Source organism: Phyllostomus hastatus, unplaced genomic scaffold, assembly GCF_019186645.2.
Source record: "Phyllostomus hastatus isolate PE091 unplaced genomic scaffold, TTU_PhHast_1.1 phas_contig_80, whole genome shotgun sequence".
NCBI classification, from domain to species: domain Eukaryota; kingdom Metazoa; phylum Chordata; class Mammalia; order Chiroptera; family Phyllostomidae; genus Phyllostomus; species Phyllostomus hastatus.
The window spans coordinates 11539835-11561951 of NW_025333960.1; the positions used below are offsets into that span (position 1 = coordinate 11539835).

A 22117-nucleotide genomic window follows, 5' to 3' on the forward strand; every position below is an offset into this window, starting at 1 on the left:
TCTTAATGTGCCTGGTCACAGATCTTGTTTACAAACTCTAAGTCATGAGATAGGCAGGTGGTCAGTGAAAGGGATGCTAGCACCAGGCTGCTTGAATTTTAATCCTGGCTTTACCGCTTGCTGTGTAACTTTCACCAAGTTACTGAACTCTCTATTGTGTAGTCTCCTAATCTGTAAAATGAAGATGACAGCAGAACATATTTTAGAGAGTTATTCTGAACTTGACATCCTATGTGAAATCACATGAAACAATATCTGGGATATAGAACTATGTAAGAGTTAGCTACTATTAATATACTAACATATTAATTCCTTTACTATAAAATAGTTATAACAACTGCCAAAAAATTAGGAATGTTTCCTAGTTGTTTCCCCTCTTAATAAACTTACTGTCTTCTGCACAGAGACCCCACCAAAGCACTGCGCCCCCTGCAACACTATCAGATGCTGAGGATGCGCCTCTGTACAGGCCTGAGAAGCAAGTCACTGCTCTGGATGGATGGATACTAATAAGAAACATTTACACACAAATCCTACCATTTCTATGAATAACATTTTAATGTGGTAGTTATCTCATATTATGGGTGTGAGCATGAAAATCTTATTTTCACATTTATTTAGCAATTTCTGAACACCTGCTTCACAAAAGATGCTTTGTTGTACTACAAATTACACAAAGGAGTCTGAAATTCTGAGCCTGCAATCTTTTTTTCCTATTTAATTCAAAGGAGATGACACAACTTATTGTGTAAACAGCATGTGAATACACGGCCAATTATTAAAACATAGATGACTAATCACACAATTGGTAGAAGAATAAAAAGACAAAAAGGTCTAGGGCCATGAAATTCCTGGTTAGTCAGATTTTTGGTGGCTCTAAAACCTAACACTACAGAATAAAGATTACCCATTCACTAAAATTCTGAAAAAGATATGGACCATTTTCAGTGGTTTCCTCAAGTTTTCCAATGAAGAAATGTGTTATCAAACTTTGAAATAATTCCCCCATAAGACAGAACTCGAAAATTGAAAGATATTGATGTAGGGCTTAAAGTTGATAGTTTAGGATACTTTAACCTACTTAATGTTAATTCCTTACTCTGTAAAATGGAGAAGCTAGCCTGTTGGGCCGAATGAGTGCCTGCACTTTGTAAATTATTCTGGGACTTTGTGAGGAAGCCGAAGTTTAAATTGTGATCCTTGCTCCTGACTATTTATAATGAGGAAAACAGAGTAACATTTATGCAACATTATTTAAAGATAATAAGTCCACTGGTAAGAGGGAATTTCCATAACACAAACATAAGCAGAGAGAGCATTGGAGAGGAAGGTGTGGCCCAGAAGGTTTTACTAAAGAGGTGATTGAACTGGCCCTGAACTCAAGGGAAGATGAAAAGGACGTACAAAGGCAGAGGAGACGGGCAAAAGCATTCAGGCCAGATGTGGAAGTATAAATTGCAGGTATGGAACTATCTGAAGCATTTCAGCTATAAGGGATCATGGAGAAACTAGTTGCCAGGAGTTGAGGCAAAATGTTAAAAAATGTGAGAGACAACATTAGTCAAGATGATCTGTTCAAGCTACTGAAGGCTTTGAAAGTCAGGTAAAGGAGCTGAGACTTAGAGTCACAAGGGTTAAAACAAAGCAGAACAAAAACAAAAGACATTCCCTGTGATAAAGCAGAGGAACAGCAAGGTGAAAGTGAAAAAGGAAGATGGCCTGCCAGTGAATGGACTTTGAATTTTGAAGTAGATTGAGAAAAAAGGCTATGTGCTTGGTATTCAGTTTTTTTTCCATTGTACTTTTTTTCCCCATTACTATTTAGTCCCCTTACACCCCGCTCACCCCAACCCAAACCTCAATCACCATACAGTTGTCCACATCCATGAGTCATTTTTCCTTTTTGCTCAATCACCCTGTCCCCTCCCCTGCCCCCTCTTTGCTATCATCCTGCTCTCTATCAGTGAGTCTGTCTCTCTTTTACTTGTTAGTTCGGGTTGTTCATTAGATTCCACATATGAGTGAAATCATATGGTATTCACAGTTTTAAAACATCTATTTACCCATTAAACATAATAACACCAGTAGTTTAAAAAACTTACTAGCGATTTTAATCTATTTAAAGCATAAATGCCACTCTCATTTAAAACAAACTCCCCTGGCTTGTCCGTAACAGATCCTACTGTTTATCTGTGGGTCCACCCACAAGAGTTCCTCATTGGGGCTTCAAATGGCAAAGAATGGCAACATTTTCAGCCACCAAAGCTCCCTCTGCTGTTCAAATCATACTGCATTGGGACTGGAGAGTAAAGTAGGGAGGATTATTATTTTAAATTCCAAATTACAGAAGGTTTGCACTACCTGCTTGAGCTCTCTTAAAAGTAGACTTTGACTATCTGATACATCCTTCACATTAAAAAAACACCATAACGCCCTGGCTGTGTGGCTCAGTGGACTGAGCGCCAGACTGCGAAGCAGAGAGTCACTGGTTCGATTCCCAGTCAGGGCACACGCCTGGGTTGCAGGCCAGGTTCCCCAGTGTGGGGAAGCACAGGAGGCAACCGCACACTGATGTTTCTCTCCCTTTCTTTCTCCCTCCCTTCCCCTCTGTCTAAAAATAAATAAATAAAATCTTTAACAACAACAACAACAACAACAAAACACTATACTGCTTTCCTATTCATTACTTACAGGAGAAATTCACTGACTCAAGAGATGTTTCTGACCCTCCTGACTGGCTGCTTGTTTTTTTCCTCATGGTTTGAGATTATATACTATATCTATGTGTTGTAACTCTATGTACTAAAGCTGCCTGTGCTTGAGTCACTACAGATAATAAGGTCCCCCATCTTCCTCTTTTGCAACTGAGATCAGAACTAATTGACCTATGCTTTGCAACAGCTGTGCCAAATTCCTCAGAGAACTTAAATAAGCCACATTCACTGACAAATGTGCAATAAATTTTGAATTGAAAAATAACAATTACAAAATCTATCCAAATGTGAATTTATAAAGGAATCCCAATGACATCTTGGATTCAAAATTAAATCACACTTAAAATTATGAACTAAACATTAAAAACAATAAGTACATTAAATTCCAAAAATCCATGAGAATGGCCAAAGTACTGAGATTCTTAACCTTAAATGCAAATGAGAAAGATTATATATAAATAAAATGTTTATAACCCGAGAGAAGGAAAATATTATCTAAGCAGATCTATGAATAGATAAAAAATTAATAATTAAATAAATCAATATAACAGAAAAAGTAGGCTTAATTAAAGGTTAAAAATTGGCAATACTGCAACTATTTAGTTAGATTGAAAAAAATTTTAAAACCATAAATTATGCAAAAATAAAGGAAAAATAGCTACCTTCAAAGGAAATTTAAAAATGACATACTTAAATAAATGTGTATATATAGTCATGTATATGTAATAACATATATTAAAACTAAATAAACTGGATACTTTGCTAGAATATATATTACTCAAATTCATACAAGTTGGGATTGAAGGGACTATAAACCCCAAACCACATCAATTGAAAAATTAACTAAAGCATTATGCCTACTACGATGCAATGCCCTGGATATTTTATAAACACGTTACATTATAATAGAAATTTATATATAATAGATTTTATAGATTATTTATACTAATAAATAATCTACAATAAATGGCTACAAAATACTGAAAAGTGTTCAAAGTGCTCAACCTATTTGTACCAAGATTAGCACAATTCTGGTAACAACAATAGAAATTATACACACACACACACCTTATTAGACTAGTGGTTAAAAATGCTAAAATAGTAGCAAATCATAGTCTGTAGTATGATAAGAGTACCATAACATGATAAGCGGGGTATATATAAGCAACAGAATTATAGTTCAATATTAGGAAAACCTGTCATTAATTTCCTGAATTGCTTAAATAATAAAAATAATATATTCATTTTAATAGATGATGAAATCATTTGATATAATTCAAACTTCATTCCTTATAAAAGCAACTACAAGGCTGAGAAACCAAGAATAAATAAATATTCTACTTAGTGATGAAACTTACAATTCATGAGAAAATTAAAAACTGTAATCTAAAGATCTCCAACATTATTACTCAATGTTACAAGTGATTACAATCAGTCAACAAGAAAAAGAAATAAGATACATTGAGTAAATAAAACTTTCATTACTTCAGATAACTGCACAAATTATAAAATCAAATGAAAAATTCTTAGTAAAAATTTTTTCAGAAAGGAAGTTATAAGAGATATTTTTGTACAAAAACAAAATAATTACTTTTCTTATATATGAGTATCTGCAAAAATAAACTAGATATCATAAATACCCTACTATTTAAAATATGAACAAAAACTATTAAGTGCTGAATAATTAACCAGTAAAAAGATGTGTAAGAAAAAAATATAAGAAAGTTATAAAGTTTTTTTGAAGGATAGACGGTATAAATGGAAAGACACACCATTGTTTCTAAATGAGGAAACTCAGTATTTTACGATGTGAATTCTTTTCCTGACATTAATCTTTAAATTCAATAAAGTTCTCAGGTGAATCCTAAGAAGATTTTATAATGGGAAGTAACAGTTTTATTTATTCTAAGCTCATTTGAAAGAAAACATCTCAGAAGAGCAAAGAAAATTTCGATGCAGAATAATGACAGTGACCTTATAACAAATTTAAAATTAAACTACAGAGTCATAGTAATTAAAAACAGACCCCATATTTATAGGGGTTTCATGTATCACAAAGGTTCATTTCAGACCTGTGGAAAAGATGACAGGCTGAAACAAGTACTGGTCAAGCCAAAGTTATCCCTTTGGAGAAGGTCAAGTGAGGTTACCTCCTCTATACAATGCCACAGCATAAATTCCAATGTGGCAAATTATCAGCAGTCTCTGCAGTCTTGGAGATGACAGTGAAATGTCCCTGGGAATCTATCTAGGCAGGTGAGATTTACCTTTACAGAGGTCATGGCTGGGACCTCTGAATCACTTGCCACCACTTCACTGAATTACTAGAAATTCCACCATCTAGAAGAGACTGGGGAACAAAACTAGGGTGCCCATAGCTCCAACAACCAAGAAACAGGGGAAGCAAAATGTATTTAGCTCCCAGTTCTAGAAGGTTTACCTCCAGATGTTCTACAATGATTTTCAATACAGGTGCATGAAGGGTTACGTTGGCATTTGCGGGCTAGTCTAACAAATAACCAATTTGCTTAACATTTCTAAGTAAAGCTATTCTGAATAACAAACCAAAATCAGTCATGTTAGAGACTGGTGCTGATGAGATTTTTTTTAGATGTTTTTGCTGAAACTTTTATTTTTGTCATTATCAGTATTCAATCAGTTTTCCAAAAACAAGATGAAAATAAAACCAAAATCTGAGTAATTAACTTATCCCAGGAAACTCTATCTATTAATTCCCAAAAAAGATAATTTATTTCTCCTATGCTCTCAAATTTTCAAAAAGTCTATTTGCAGACAACATGTGCTCAGTAAGGATATGTTAAATGAATGAATGAATGTATGAATAAATGAAGTAAGCAACCAATGATATGTAGAAGCTAACAGAAAAAAAGAATAAAAAAATGAAAAAAACACGACTAGCATCAGTCTTTTTTTGCTTAAGGTTTATTTGGTGTTTTAGTTGGTGTGACACTTAGATACTTGGGTGCATTATTTATACGTAGACTTATCTTTTTACATGTATGGCAATGTACACTAATCTGATACACACACTACACAAAATAAGATCCTTTAGAACAATTATGCACAAGACATGCAATATTGGATTTATACACTGGATCCCAGCGTGCTTGACTGGAGAAAATGTTGAACTAGCCATGTTCAAACTGCCATGGAAAAGCCTCAAAAACAAGGCCCATCCAACTGACTTTTTTCTACTCAACTGTGCAAACATCCTGGTCCCATTTCTGCTTGGCATGTGCCTGGAACCAAATGCCTGGGGTGGGAAAGTCAGCTGGAGAGGCAGATGAGGTGTCAGACTGTGTCAGGAAGGTGGGGAGGAAGGGCTGTGAGCTTTAAGCATGACATGCAGCTCTCAGAAAGATGAGTTTGAGGATGTAAACTGAAGTCCAGGGGATGACTTAAGGGACTATTTCAGTAGTACAGAAAGATGATGGTGGGTGTCTGTACTAAAAAAGTAGTTGTAGGAAAAAAGGGGGACTAGACATGTGCTAGAACTACTTAACATAATAAAATCCACAGGTCTCAGTGATGGGCATGTAGAGGAGGAGAAGATCATGAACTTGAAGCTAATATTTAAATCTTAGGCACATGGGTACCACCTGCTGAGGCAGAAAATAATGGATCATAAGCAGGATCCCCATTCAGAGGAGTACAGCACAATTGTATTGAGGTCTATTATGGCTAACTAATTCACTTCCAGTACTTATTAGAGTATATGAATGACTTACTTTAATAAGTAGGGTGGGTTGGAGATCATTATTTGAGATGTATTCACTCATTTGCATTCCAATGCATGGTGTTGAATAAGAAAGTAAGGGCTGACTTTATAGCCAGTTGTTCAGACATTGTGGGTAATTCTTAGCCTATCTATACCAACACCTGTAGTGCTAATGATCAGTTACTCATTGACAAGTCACTCAGAGTATTTTATTTCTTATGTGATCAATGTGCAACAAATCAACTCCATAACCAAAAATCTAAAAACAGAAAAATTGATTTTCATGGGGCTAACAGCATTATCTCCCTGAACAATGGCGATATACTGGAAGGATGATATGCATGTGAATGTCAACTGTCCTGTGCCTCAGAACAGACAAGGAGAAACTACTGCCCTGCAGGGGCATCTGAATGTGCCCCCTCCTATCTGTCTGAAGTGCTATCTGTTGTCCATCAACTTGCTATCAGGGAACCACTACCCCATCTAACAGAATCTCTCACTCCCTCTTGTACATTATGTTACTGCCTGCAGAGACACCATGTGGGGATTCCCAATGAAGGTGGGGAGAGGGGAGTTTTAACAAACAAAAGTACAGGTTCTGTTACTCAAGGCTAAGTAAGTGACTTTGTATGGAGTGGAGGGTTTGCATGAGTGAGTCCTGAGAGCTAAGGCTGGAGATGTAGGCAGTAGTGGAAAACCTTAAATATCAAGATGAGGGGTTTTAATTTATTCTGCAGGTAAAGGGACTTTGGTCAAGATGGTAGAATGCAGCCAGAGCATGTGAGTGAACTCAGCTAAAAGGCCCAAAGCTGGCAAATTCCTCCCTGTTTGGTACACGTAAAGAACATCCTTGGTTTATGGCTGTAGTGGTCTTCTTAATTTAAGAAGTCCTCTTTTAAACTGAAATCTATTCATTCCTCAGTTTTGGGTCTCCTTCCTAATTATTACAAGGTTGGTGGGTCTATTGGGAGACATAAAGTAGGAATACTCTGGCACTCTTTGTTCAAGTTTTTATCTGTTTTGAAGAAACTGCTTCTTTTTGCCTTGACCTTGAAAATTTGTCCTGACATGCAATTACGTTGGCATGCAACGACTTACCACGGAGCCACTGCTGGAAAGTGCAAACTTCCCTCCTTCATCCTGGCACCCATCTGAGAAAGTACTACTGTTGAGAGAAGCATCGTCTGGCTAAATGGAGACATGAAAGTACCATTCTTATTCAGGCAAGTACTTTCTAAAGTGATCGTGTACTCTGCCACATGTACTTATTTAGGTATGTCTGGCAACCTAGGGAGCCATGACTGTCTGGGCCCAAACAACTGCATCCAGCCCGCCAAGGATCATCATTGTGAGCCACCTAAACAGCTTCTGACAGTGGCTGCTGTGGCAAACACTGCTATTGCCTGCCATGAACTCCATTTTCCTTAATAATATCTTGATTTTTGTTCCAAAGATTTAGGTATTGAACTAAAGAATTTGATCTCCAGGAGTTTTTTGCAGCTAAGAGTGATCATGTGACAGGTATGGCCAATGAGGTATCAGACTAATTTTACCAAGAGCCCTTCCAGAAAAGCTGAGGCTTTCCAGAACAAGAACAAGGTCCGCTGCTGCATGCTCATGACAGCACACAGATGAAAGCCGAGAACTGCCTCGCGCCCTGTATGGACAGGGATGATGACCATAGGGGAGAATGCCAGACAGAGATCATGTGTGGTTGGACCCATGCTCAGGGTCATCATGTAGCTGCTCTGTCAGATTTGGGCCATGTCTCTTAATGAGAAGCAAAGCAACTTCTAATTTTCTATTAAATGCAGCCAAACACCAACTTAACTCATCTAACCTTATTTTCTTAACAAACCTGAAACTAACTTTTTTGGAGATTAGAATTCCGTAGCAATAGTACCAAGTTGAGCTGGAACTAAGAAATTTTTGCTTCAGTGTACAATGGCTTTACTGAGATTTAAGACGTAAATATTCTTTCCTTTACTAAAGGAACCTGTTACAAAACTGAGTACAATTTATACTTATGAAGATATACTCTGTCATTCATCTTGCTTGACCATATTTTCTAAATTTTCTATACATAGTATGTATCACTTTGTAAAGTGAACAGAAACATTTTTAAAGAAAGAAATAAAGCATAAGAACTAGCAAAAAATTAAGTCAAGATGATGAATTGACAATCACTATATTTCCTCCCAACCCAAACCACTAAAAATGGTAGAAAAGATATTTTTTAAAGGAACAGATTTTGAATAGCACTTTAAACCAGTAAAGAAATCTGTAGCAGATCAACTGATAGAAATTTCTAGATAAAAAACAAATAGAATTGGTTTGGTAAAATAAAAACCTCTACCTAAAAGCAGAATTTAAAAAAGAAAACCTAAAAAAAGTTTTAAAGGAAACTTGTTGGGAGGGAAGAGAAAAACAAATAACATAGACTGTACACAGAGAAGGAAAGGGCTGCAGGTGAATAATTAGAAATGTTTACAAAAGTGGAGCCAAGCAGATTTCTCTCCCTTAAATATGTAAACATTAACATAACCCTAGGAAAAAATACAGTCTACATAAAATGAACTAATTGCTTTGAAGGTATGTCGGTTTTTAGTTGAGTATAGTGATCTAAGTGAGAGGGAACTTAGGAAGAGAGAAAAAATGACATGGAGGGGAGATTGAAAAATAGCATCAGCTTGGACTGGAAGTAATTAGAAATTCTTCATTCCCTTCATTGGTTTTGTATTGGGGGAGTGTTTACTAACCTACCTGCTTCCTCCAAGCAACTTAAATTTAAGTGTACCCCACTCACAACACATACAACCAACAACTTTGACCTTTCGGGAAAATTCATCTATTATAGGGGGAAAATACAGCAATTTCTTACAATAATCAATCGTAAACTAGTAACTGCAAAGAACTCTAGGGGCCTGGAGAGCTGCAGCTGCACCTGTAAGTGCGCTGGTATCTTCTGCCTGTGGAACACTTTCTGCCCCTTGTCTTCACGGGTGGGGTTTTTGGTGCATCACCTACCTCACCTTCCTGCTGTGACAGGATTCTGGTCCATAGGGCCATTGGGGGAGGGACTGGGAGCTGAACAGGAAAAGATGACAGTCGTAGTCTTGGCCAGAAGCTGTCCCTGCACTGAGGATACCTGCTGCCACCCAAGGGGAGAGGGGCACTTCTCTGACCAGGCACTGCTCTCCCTCAGGCAGACGTTTCACTGTTTGCATCACTTACTGCCTCACAATCCAAATGTTAGCGTGTTCTCCACACAAGATGTTTACATTTGAAAAATAACTGTAAAAAACTAAAGATTTATGCCTTAATACTGAATTACTGAAAAATATTTAAATGCTAGTCTGTTGTTCTTTATGAACTCACCCACAAGGACCAAGTTTGAGTTTCATTTAGGACACACATTAAAAAACAAACTGGTATTTGTTGTTACTGCCTATAGATGCTTTTTTTTTAAAAGGTATAATTTAGTTATTTTTAATTTGTCTATTAAATTAGTCCTTGTTGAGTTTAAGAGCTATGAACCATGGGGCTGTGGGTATCTGTGTTTACCAATAATATGTACCTTTACCCAAGAGGAATAAGAATATATAATTTTTATATTACATGAGTATTCATGGAAGCATTACTTATAAAAGTTTAAACCTGGAAACAATCCAAATGTCCATCATATAGTATATTTTATAGTTATATAAATATACCAATATAGTATATTTATGCAATGAAATAATAGTAATAAAAGCACCAAACTTATAATACAAGCAATAGATGAATCAAAAAAATATTATTATGAGTAAAATAAGTCATTTTCATAGGTGCATACTACATTTATAATTCCATTTATATGGAAGGTGAAATCAACATAAGGTGTTAGAAATCACAACGGGGCTTGCCTCTACAGGAGTAGACCAGAAAGAGTTTCAGAGAAATTTCTGGGGTGACAAAAATGTTTTATATTTTGACTAACTGTGGTTACATAGGTGCAAACATGTTAAAACTAAGTGAATTATACACCTAAAATGTATGCATTTGTTATTTTTAAATTATACCTCAATAAAAAACACATTACAATAATTTGATTCCTTAAAAATAATTGAATTGTTTTCCTCACAGTGATTTATGGATCACTGTAATGAATCAAGAGTCTATGACTATACTAACTGGTCCATCAGAGAGAAAAAGTTGTTCTTGGGAAAGGAGAATAAGTTTGCTAACATTTACAAAAAGTGTGAGGCAAGTTGAAAAAATAATACATTCATGAACAAGAAAAAAATTACTAATTTGGAACATAATGTTGAAGAAATCTAGAACACGAAGTAAACATGATAAAAAAATTTAGAAGATATTAAAATCCAATTCGAGCAAAGCAACAACCATTCGACATGTGTTCCAGAGGGGTGGGGCACAGAAAATGGGGAAATAATGACGACAGAACAGAAGACAACTCTGAACTTGAAGAAAACCATTCTTTGATGGAAAGTACTCACTGAGTTCTGACCAAGACCAATGAAATAAAAGGCAAATTCTTGCAAAAGTTCAGAACTCCAGCAATAAATTCAAAATTCAAAAATGTTGAAGACAGGGTACACAAAAATAACCTAAGAAGCTTATTTAACTTAAAGGAATGAGATTCAGGCAACTAAAATAAGAGTGTAACTAACAGTCTCTCCACGAACAATAGGAGAAATTCTACTGTGCAGGTTTTCCAGAATTACGTCTTCTAATAATAATGGACAGTCAGTTGGCACGTGTTCCTTATAGAAACACCAATGTGGTATCCATACGTTGCTGACCATCTGGTAAGTGTAAGGATTAAAGCCGCACGCTAAGGTGGCAGCATGCAAGAAAAATGTTAGACGTTCATGCTAACGTTTGCACTGTATTGAGTTGCACCAGCCTTGGTCTACCTACCAAGAGTTTTCCAGTTTTGTGACTAAAATATACTCCTACTTATTTAAATCAAGGTTCCTTAGATTTTCTTTTCTATGAAGCAAACCCATATGTAACTGTTCACAGATGGTGTGATTATATTCTGCAGTGAACTGTGAGTCAACACAAGTGTAGCCATGTGATTTTCCTTAGGGCAGGGGTGCCCGACTCACTTTCCCCAGGGCCACATCAGCCTCAAGGTTGCCTTCAAAGGGTGAATGTAACTTCAACTCCTTAACAGTTAAGGAGGAGTTACATTTATACAGTCCTAAAATGATTTTGGCCCTTTGAAGGCAACCTCGAGGCTGATGTGGCCCCCTGTGAAAATGAGCTTGACACCCCTGCCTTAAGGCATTGGAAGTAAACTCAACCGACTGCCTTGTAAATAAACACCTCAATTGATTAATTCATTTATGTCAACTGCACACGTGGGAAATGCTTTCTCTAAAATGCTTTTAGAGGTGTGGGTGATTCAGAGTCAAGGGTCAACCACAAATAATACATGAATAGACTATTCTTTATTGGAAGCAGCCTATTGCTGAATAAACACTTTGAGTATTAATGAAATCATAAAGCATTGTATGTGCTCTTTTTAACAGGTTTATCGTGGTATAACTGACATACCATTAACTGAACATATTTAAATAGTATAAAAGTGTACAATTTGACGAGTTTGGACAAACAGACCTGTGAAACCACTACAATCATAACAATGAACAAAACCAGCACCCCCCAAAATGTCCTCATGCCTCTTTGTCATCTTCCCTTTTCTGCCCTCCTTCACACCAGGTCCCCAGGCAATCACTAATCTTCTTTTTATCATTAAAGGTTAGTTTATGTTTTCTATAATTTTTATGTAAACTGAATCTCTTTTTCTGGCTTCTTTCACATGGCATGATTATTTTGAGGTCTATCCACTTCTACTGTGATAATCCACGGTGCATTGTCTATCTCTATAGTGTATATCAATATTTCACTGCTTTTTTGGGGAGCTAGTATTCAATTATATGGATGGATATACCACAATTTGTTAATCTATTTATTTGCAGGAAAAAAAACTGGGTTATTTCCAGTTTGGGGCCATTATGCTATAAACATCTGTGGATAGTCTCTGTAAAACTATATTAATGTATTATCTATAAGTAGAATGGCTGGGTCTATGGTAGGTATATATGTAACAATTTAAGAAGCTGTCAAATTATTTTTCAAAGTGGATGGGCCATTTTACATTTCCAGTAGCAATGTCTGAGAGGCCGAGTTGCTCTGCATCCGTAGCACCAGCTGGCATGATACATCTTTTTAATTTCAGCCATTGTACAGGGTATATACAGATATATCATTTGGCCTTATTTCCATAACCACTAATGATACTGAGTACCTTTTCATGAGCTTATTTTCCATCCATATGTCTTCTTCGATGAAGTGTCTGTTCAAATCTTTTGATTTGAAATCATTTAAAAAGACGAGAAAAGACTGGATAAAATTGTACCACTGGAAAACTCAAAATATGTTCCTAAAAGACAAAGTTGATCTTTCTTTAAAAATTAGAGGATGCTGTGGCTAAGTCAAGAGAACTCACAGTGGAAAATAGCAGCATGGAACAGATTGTAAATAATTTTTAGTATTAAAAAAAGGGAGTTTTCTGTAAACAACAGGGATTACATTCTGGGATAAAATAGAAGAGTATGTCAAATGACCGAGTCTCTCTCTCCTAAAACATAGTGGAGTCAACAAAACATAACTAAAAAACAAGAAAAGAGAACCCTGGCAGCATTCACATGAGTGATAAGGGAGAGAGAGAGTCCAGAAATCATGTGAGCTCTTTTCCAAAATCTACCTTCCTCCCAGTCAAAACAGCACCAAAGAAGAGAACAAATGGAGAAAAATTTGAAAAAGACAGTTATCTCCTCCTTATTATGAGGGAAAACGACTGAAGATGTGAGTAATCACATCTGGGTTCAATATATCCCTGCTCTTTCAAAGCCTCCCCACGATACCACCTCAGCAGGGAGCATGGACCTGCAGGGACTCACCATTTTGCTTTGTTCTCCTTAGGAGGAAGTTAGAAGAGGGTCTATGACACAGGTGGCAAACACAAGGCCTATGGGCCAAATCTGGCCTTCTGCCTTGTTTTATCTGGCCTGGCACCTTGTTCCTACCCGGTGGCAGTGTGGACCTCTCACTTAACTGTTAAGGAGTAGTTCCATTTATTTATACAGTACTAACATTAAATTCGGCCCTTTGAAGGCAACCGCGAGGCTGATGTGGCCCCTGGTGAAAATTAGTTTGACACCCTGGACTATGAGGATAGAAAAATAAAGAAAATAGATTAAATAAGCTGCATCAATGGAGAGAAAAGATAGCTTTCAATAGGAATGCAGGCAGAAACAAATGTGAGAAAAGGCTGTGGGATAAAACACAAATACAGCAACTGTTTCCATTTGCAGTTTGACAGCAGCCTGATCATTCCCCGAGGGCTGCCTGACTTTGCCATCTTTGGGGTCAGCATGAAGCAGAAGTGGCTCATGCCACCATGGTAGGAGCAGGGACTGGACACCGAGGGTGAGAAGTACTGTCTGCACATGGAGCCTGCAGCCCACCCACACTGGAGACACAACAGGAGCCCTCAGGACACCTGCTGCTGCTCCACCTAACCATCCTATGAGAGGTTTTAAATGAAAGGAAAAATGTAAGGAACCAGAATGGTTGAACAATCGTAGGTTTCCTGGGTATGTATCTGTTTTTACAGAGTGTGCAGTTATTTGTGGATTTAACAAGGGCTCATTTACTGCTGAATGTCTTCCTACAAATCAGTTAAGGGCCGGGAGGTATGGTGACAGCTGCAGCTGTCCAGCCATCTTAACTATGTTGCTTCATGTTGAAGTTCTGCACAATTGTTTTGAAGAAAAACCTCTTCTTTCATCCCCACCCCCAGTTGCCCTGCTATAACTTACCGAGGAACCACTGGTTTTGATAACTACCGGCAGCTCTTTTTCCTCCTGCGTAGTATGATTGTCACAGGCATCACCTGGCTAATGAGAGAAATGAAAGTAATTTTTATCCAGGCATAGCCTTCCCAACATGACTGTTTCTTCAACTGTGAATTACCCTAGAACCTGTAAAAATGTACAGTCATTTCAGTGACTTGTCCATAATTATATTGAACCTTAGAAATATCATGCACTATAGTAGAAACTGGTTTCCAAAGCAGACATTGCTAAACACCTGTCAAAATCCACTTTAATTCTTTAACTTTTGAGTATCATGATTTTCTCCCACATGCTGTGCATCTGACTAAAAGGACTAAGTGTGATCTTGCGCTGGTTACACCCAATGGGATCTGAGTAAAATCGTACATGGTGAAGCCTTTGGGAAGGCTAACGTCTTCCTGTTGAAGTGGAAATTACCAGCTGGCTAACGCTTCTTCCAGAACGTGGACAGGTGCCTGTGATGCCCAGACCGTCTATAAGCATTAAATATGAGCCCGTATGCTGAGGGGAGCAGAATGAAAAGATAAAGAAGTTGGTAGATCCGTGTAAAAGAATGTCAGCCATACCGGCCTCAGATTTCTTATTTTGTAAGGAAAATAAACCTCTAATTTTAGGTCTAAGTCATGCGGCATACTGATAAAACTGTGCCATTTTAGTATCAGGCTTCATGACTATATTTTGCAATGATTATAGATCAACAGCAAGGACAGTCAGTTTTATTCAATTATGAAATTGGAAATACATTAGATTATCTCACACATACATATGACTGAAACATATTTCATTCTCAGTCACAGAAGACTGGAAAAGCTCTGGTTTTCATTATTCAGGAATTATATGTGCAGACTATTCTGACAATGATGGGCTACATCATAGGTCTCTCACAGACATTCTAAGACTTTTAGCAACACTTGCAATATGATGGCATTCCCCAAAATAAGATGAAAATATTCTGTTCTCTGATGAAAGCAACTTTTGCAAAATTAAATATAATGGGTATTAATATAACCATAAACTTTTGCATGAGACCTTAGAAACATTTATTTTTCATTTTGCTTTTCTGTATTTTCTTTCTCCAAAAGTATATGTATTGTATGTATTAAATTGATAACAAAAACACATGATCTATTTTGAAGTGGAAACAACTAAGGAGGCACTACAGGAAAACTCAGGTAAGGATGGTGGGTGGAGGTGCACCACTCCCAGTCAAAATTAGAGGAAGTGTATATTTTTATAAGAACAAACCATAGGACGAACCTGGACTGGGGTGGCGGTCACAGGCTGGAACAGTACCAGAGAAACTGGGGAGACAGTGACACCTGGAGCTGGAAGAAGAGATGGGCCGCAAGTGGCCGTGTCACAGACAGATTCTGGACTGGTCAGTTGGACTGTATGGAAAGCCAGGTGCTTGTCAGGAGCGGCAGGAGGCACCCAGCGAGATTTTTCTCAATAAAAGAACTGAGCAGCCACGCAGGCACCTCACGCACATAGAAACCTTGCATGTGCATCAGCCAGGCCAGTGAAGAGGGAGGAGTGGGAATGCGATTTGCTCCCACTCAGAGCCTCACGAATTGATCCAAGAGGTGCTGCAAGGGCTGGGAGAGGCAGCCCAGGGAGACTTTTTCTAATACAGGAATGGAGCCCTTGGCACACACTGAGGCCAGGCCAACAAAAGGGGAGAAGGGTGGGTGCAATCTGCTCCCACTCGGGGTACTTCACAGATTGATCAAAGGGTTGCACAACCACGTAGATAATCGGCGCTGGCCTAACACAAATACATGGAGTGGACAGTGTGGGCCGCACAGTGCTCTGAGTGTATGGGCTGGAAACTGGGCACCTGTGAATACTGTAGCCCAGACTGGGCCCCCCATCCTCATGGAACCACAGGGAAGGGAAAAAGGAACGCAGCTCCACTGGGCCTGCAGGATCCAGGAAGACCTACAAAACCTGTTTGGTAGGTTTAAAATCACCAGGAGGCTTCTTTTTCTTTAGGAGTAAGACAGTAAGACCTGGAGCCCAGAGAAAACCAGAGATGGATCCAGGAAGAAGTCAGAAGGTGAACACCAACAGCTGAGACAAATTTCACTTTACTACCCTTTAGAATTACATGTTTTTTTATTTCTTTTCTGTTTATTTAGTTCTTTTGTTTTGTTTGCTTTTATTGTTTGATTTGTTTTTTAATTTTCCCTTTCATATTGCATTTTAGTTTTTCTTCTTTCACTTCACTCATATTTCAAATAACTCACTACCCTTGGTCTTTTACTTTTTATTCTGATTATATATTTCTTATCATACCATTGTTATTCCAAATCCCACACAGCACCCTTCCTTGGTCTTAATCCATTTCGCCATCTTCCTCAGCTTTATTAATGTTGTGGTTAACTTTATTTTCTCTCAGACTATGCTGGGTTTCTAACTCTTACTCTCACTGTTTCTCCTCCATCTAACGTCACATAGCGCTCCTCTTTCTTATGTCAGGTCACATTCTTTTTCCCTTCTAATAGTCTTATTTCTTTTTCACCTTTTATAAACAGTGTCTAGTTGGGTGAAATATCATGGTTATTGCTGTACTTCTCCAAACAAACTCCTATATGTTCACTATTTGTTTGTACTTTAAACCCCATAGAACATAGGTGCCAAATACAAGGCCCACGGGCCAAATCCAGTCCTTCACCTTATTACACCGGGCAAGGCACCTTGTTTCTACCCGGTGGCAGCGCCAAGCTCCTTGCCCCTACTTAAGGAGTAGTTACATTTATACAGTCCTATAATTACATTCGGCGCTTTGAAGGCAACCTCGGGGTTGATGTGCCCCTCCCCACCATGAAAATGAGTTTGACATCCCTACACTAGAATATTCTCCCACTGTCTCACTCCATTTCACCTTCACCCTGACCCCGATCATCTGAGTAAAGAATTTTATTTTTCTCTCCCCTCCTTTTCTTTCTTTTCTTTTTTCCTCCCACCCTCTCTCAATCTGGGCTTTACTTCCTACTCTCATTAGTTTGCTTCCTCTGTCCTCTCAAACTCATTTTTTCTTTACTGTAGACATCTCACATTCACTTTTCACTTTTCGACAATATTCTTATTCCTGTTCTACCTTTATTAAACTTCATTCAGCTGTCGTTGCTACAGACCCTGCTATGGTTTTTCTGCAATTTTTTTCCCATTAGTCTAGCACCTTTTCAATTTCACCTCAAACCTCATAGTATACTCTTCCTCCTTCTTACCCATTGTTTCCATCATGCTTTCGTGTTTCACTTATGTTGTAAATTTTGCTCTCACTCTTTCTTCACCTCAGTTCTATCCCAGCTCTTATCAAGTCTCCTCCCTCTTACCACACAACAATACTTTCCCCTCTTTTAGTCATCTCATATACCCTTTGTCATATCTTATAATATCTGTATTCTCTCTTTACGTTTATTGATCTTAGTTCAATTGTGGTAGAGACTACTGATGTGGTAGTGGGTTCATTTTGCTGACGTAGGTTTGGTTGTCTGGTAATACTGCTTTGTTAACCAACACTTGTACAATACCATACGAGACAAGGTGGGAGTTGTGAATTCCAGTAAACCCACTAGAGGGGAAAACCCACCAACAAAGGAGCAACCGACAGCTAAATCCCAAGTACAAGAGAGATGACACAAATGGAAGAAGGGATAATCCTAGAACATCCAGACAAGTTGATCAAAGAGACCACACCACTGAGTCCCACAGAATCCCTACCACAGAAGTTCACCCTACGAAGTCAGCTGGAAAAGCATAGCATCTAGAATCACAGAAACAAACAAAAAGAGTCACCTAAAATGGGAAAGCAAGAATGGCCCACAACTGAAAGGAATGGAAGACTCCCCAGTAAAAGAGCTAAATGAAATGGAGACAAGCAAACTATCAGTTATAGAATTCAAACAGATGGTTATAAGGATACCCAAGAAACCCACTGACAACTATAAGGAACTGAGTGTGAACTAAAACAGCATGAAAAAGGAAATAGAAACTATAACCAAGAAGCAGGAAGAAACAAAGAATACATTATTTGAAATAAAAAAAAATACACTAGAAGGAATTACAAGCAGACTGGATGAAGCAGAGGACTTAATTAGTGAGCTGGAAGACAAAGTAAAGAGAAATACTTAGGCAGAGCAGCTGCACAAAAAAAAAGACAAAAAATATGAAGATGGCATAAGGGAACTGCAAGACAACATGAAACACAACAATGTTCAAATCATAGGAATACCAGAAGAAGAAAGGGAGCAAGAAATAGAAACCCTGTTGGAAAAATAATGACAGAAAAATTCCTGAACCTGGAAAAGGGAAAAGCCACACAAGTTCAGGAAGTGCAGAGGATCCCAATCAAGATGAATCCAAAGAGGCCTTCTCTAAGACACATCATGATTAAAATGACAAATATTAAAGACAAAAAGAATCATAAAGGCAACAAGGAAGAAACAACCAGTAACATACAAGGGAGCTCCAATAAGGCTATCATCTGATTTCTCAAAAGAAACACTACAGGCCAGAAGGGAATGGTAAGAAATATTCCAAGTAATGAAAAGCAAAGGCCTGCAACCGAGACTACTCTATCCAGCAAGGCTCTCAATTAAAATGGAAGGTGAAATAAGGAGTTTCCCAGACAAAAGAAGGATAAAAGAGTACATCTCCACCAAACCAGCACTGTGAGAGATGATAAAGGAACTGCTATAAGAAGAGAAAGAAAAAGAGTAAGAGAGGAGCACAGGTACAAAGGGGGTAAAATGAGTAAGTGCCTATCAATAATAACTTTAAATGTAAATGGATTAAATGCTCCAATCAAAAGACATAGAGCAGCTGAATAGATAAGAAAACATGACCTGCACACATGCTGGCTACAAGAGACACACCTCAGAACAAAAGACCTACACAGACTGAAAGTGAAGGGTTGAAAAAAATATTCCAAGCAAGTGAACAGAAAAAAGAAGCTGGGGTAGCAATACTTGTATCAGACAAAATAGACTTGAAAAGGCCATAAAAACAGACACAGAAGGACACTTCATTATACTCAAAGGAAGAATCCATCAAGAAGACATCAACATTATAAACATATATGCACCCAACATAGGAGCACCCAAATACATAAGGAAAATCTTGGAGGACTTAAAAAAAAATATAGACCAGCAACACACATATACAAGGGGATTTTTAAAACCCCACTGTCAACAATGGATAGGTCTTCCAAACAAAATATCAACAAGGATATTGTGGCACTGAACAATACCGTAGATCAAATGGACTTAACTGATATATACAGAACCTTTCATCCCAAAGAAACAAAATACACATTCTTTTGAAAAGCATGTGGAACATTTTCAAAGATAAATCCCATGATAGGACACAAAACAAGCCTCAACAAATTCAGGAAAACTGAAATTATATCAAGTATTTTCTCAGACCACAAGGGCTTGAAACTAGAAACCAACCTCAAACAAACAAAAAAAAGTCAAAAACACTCAAATTCACGGAGATTGAATAGCATGCTATTAAACAATAAATGGATTAATAATGACATAAAGGAAAAAATCAAAAAGTTTCTGGAAACAAATGAAAATGAACACACAACAGTCCAAAATCTATGGAACACAGCAAAGGCAGTCCTGAGAGGAAGTTCACAGCATTACAGGCCTACCTAAAAAAGGAAGAAACATTTCAAATAAACAACCTAACCCTACAGCTACAAGAACTGGAGAAACAACAACAAACAAAGCCCAGAGGAAGTAGAAGGAAGGAAATAACCAAGATCAGAGCAGAATTAAATGACATAGAGACTAAAAGACAATTCAGAGGGTTAATAAGTCCAGGAGCTGGTTGTTTGAAAAGATAAACAAAATTGATAAGCCTATAAGCATACTCATCAAGAAAAATGTAAAGAGGACCCAGAAATAAAATCAGAAATGGAAGAGGAAAAAGATTACAACTGATACCACAGAAATACAAAGGATTGTAAGAAATTACTACAAACAGTTGTTTGCCAAGAAATTTGAAAACCTGGGTGAAATGGGCAAATTTCTAAAATGGTATAATCTTCCAAAACTGAATGAAGAAGCAGAAATCCTGAACAGAATGATAACAGCTAGTGAAACTAAAGCAGTAATCAAAAAACTCCCAGCATACAAAAGCCCTGGACCAGACAGTTTCAGAGAAGAATTTTACAAAACATTTCAGGAAGAGCTAACCCCTATCCTTCTCAGACTATTCCAAAAACTCCAAGAAGGAGGAAGACTCTCAAACTCTTTTTATGAGGCCAACATTATCCTAATCTCAAAACCAGATAAAAACACATTAGAGAAAGAAAACTACAGGCCAATATCGCTGATGAATATAGATGCTAACATCCTCAACAAAATATTGGTGAACTGCATCCAGCAGATCATATACCATAATCAAGTGGGATTCATCCCGAGGATTCAAGGTGGAACAATATTTGCAAATCAATAAACATAATACATCACATAAACAAAAGGAAAGATGAAAATCTCATGATCCTTTAAACAGATGCAGACAAAGCATTTGATAAGATACAGCACCCATTTATGATAAAAAGACTCAGCAAAGTGGGAGTAGAGAGAGCATACTTCAATATAATAAAGGCCATACACGAAAAACCTACAGCCAACATCATACTCAATGGGCAAAAACTAAAAGCTTTTCCACTAAGATCAGGAACAAGGCAAGGATGTCCACTTTCACCACTGCTATTCAACATTGTACTGGAAGTCCTACCCACAGTGATGAGACAAGATAAAGAACTAAAAGGCATCCAAATTGGAAAGGAGGAAGTAAAACTGTCATTGTTTGCAGATGACTTGATAATGTACATAGAAAATCCTTTAGACTCCCCGCCAAAAGTACTTGACCTAATAAGTGGATCTGGCAAAATAGCAGGACACAAAGTCAATATTCAGAAATCGAAGGCATTTTTGTACACCAATAATGAAATATCAAAAACAGAAATCAGAAAAAAATACCATTTGCTATAGCAACAAGAAAAATAAAGTACCTAGGAATAAACCTAAACAAGGAGGTAAAAGACCTGTACTCAGAAAACTATACAATACTGAAAAAAGAAATTAAGGAAGACACAAATAAATGGAAGCATACACCATGTTCATGGATTGAAAGAATTAACATCATCAAAATGACCATACTACCCAAAGCAATTTATAGATTTAATGCAATCCATATTAAAATACCAATGACATATTTCAGCAATACAGAACATTTCAAAAATGTGTATGGAACCCTAAACAACCCCAAATAGCCACAGCAATTTTGGGAAAGAAGAACAAAGTAGGAGGCATCACAATACTTGATATCAAACTATATTACAAGACCACTGTAATCAAAACAGTCTGGTACTGGCATAAGAACAGACATATAAACCAACAGAACAGAACGAAGAGCCCAGAAATAACCCCCCATCTCTATGGTCAATTAATATTTGACAAAGGGGGCAGAAGCATAAAACGGAGTAAAAATAGCCCCTTCAACAAATGGTGTAGGGAGACCTGGACAGCTACATACAAAAAAATGGAACTCAACCACCTACTTACACCATACACAAAAATAAACTCAAGATGGATAAAAGACTTAAATATAAGTCATGACATTATAACAGTCCTAGAGGAGAACATAAGCAGGAAAATCTCAGATATTCCACACAGCAACATTTTCACTGATATGTCCCCTAGAGCAAGGGA

The 22117-nt window shown here is 37.5% G+C and overlaps 1 protein-coding gene across 2 annotated transcripts in view; it reads right to left on the reverse strand.

Annotated features, from left to right (window-relative positions):
* ARHGAP28 (Rho GTPase activating protein 28) overlaps positions 1-22117 on the reverse strand; it is a 217992-nt gene that overhangs the window by 53768 nt on the left and 142107 nt on the right. The window contains exons 5-6 of one of the 2 annotated variants that reach the window (XM_045850288.1): positions 14349-14426; positions 7552-7641 (exon numbers count right to left, since the gene is read on the reverse strand). In XM_045850288.1, the coding sequence (XP_045706244.1) occupies positions 7552-7641; positions 14349-14426 (168 nt within the window). The remainder of the gene's footprint in view (positions 1-7551; positions 7642-14348; positions 14427-22117) is intronic. The other variant, XM_045850289.1, reaches the window with a different exon arrangement.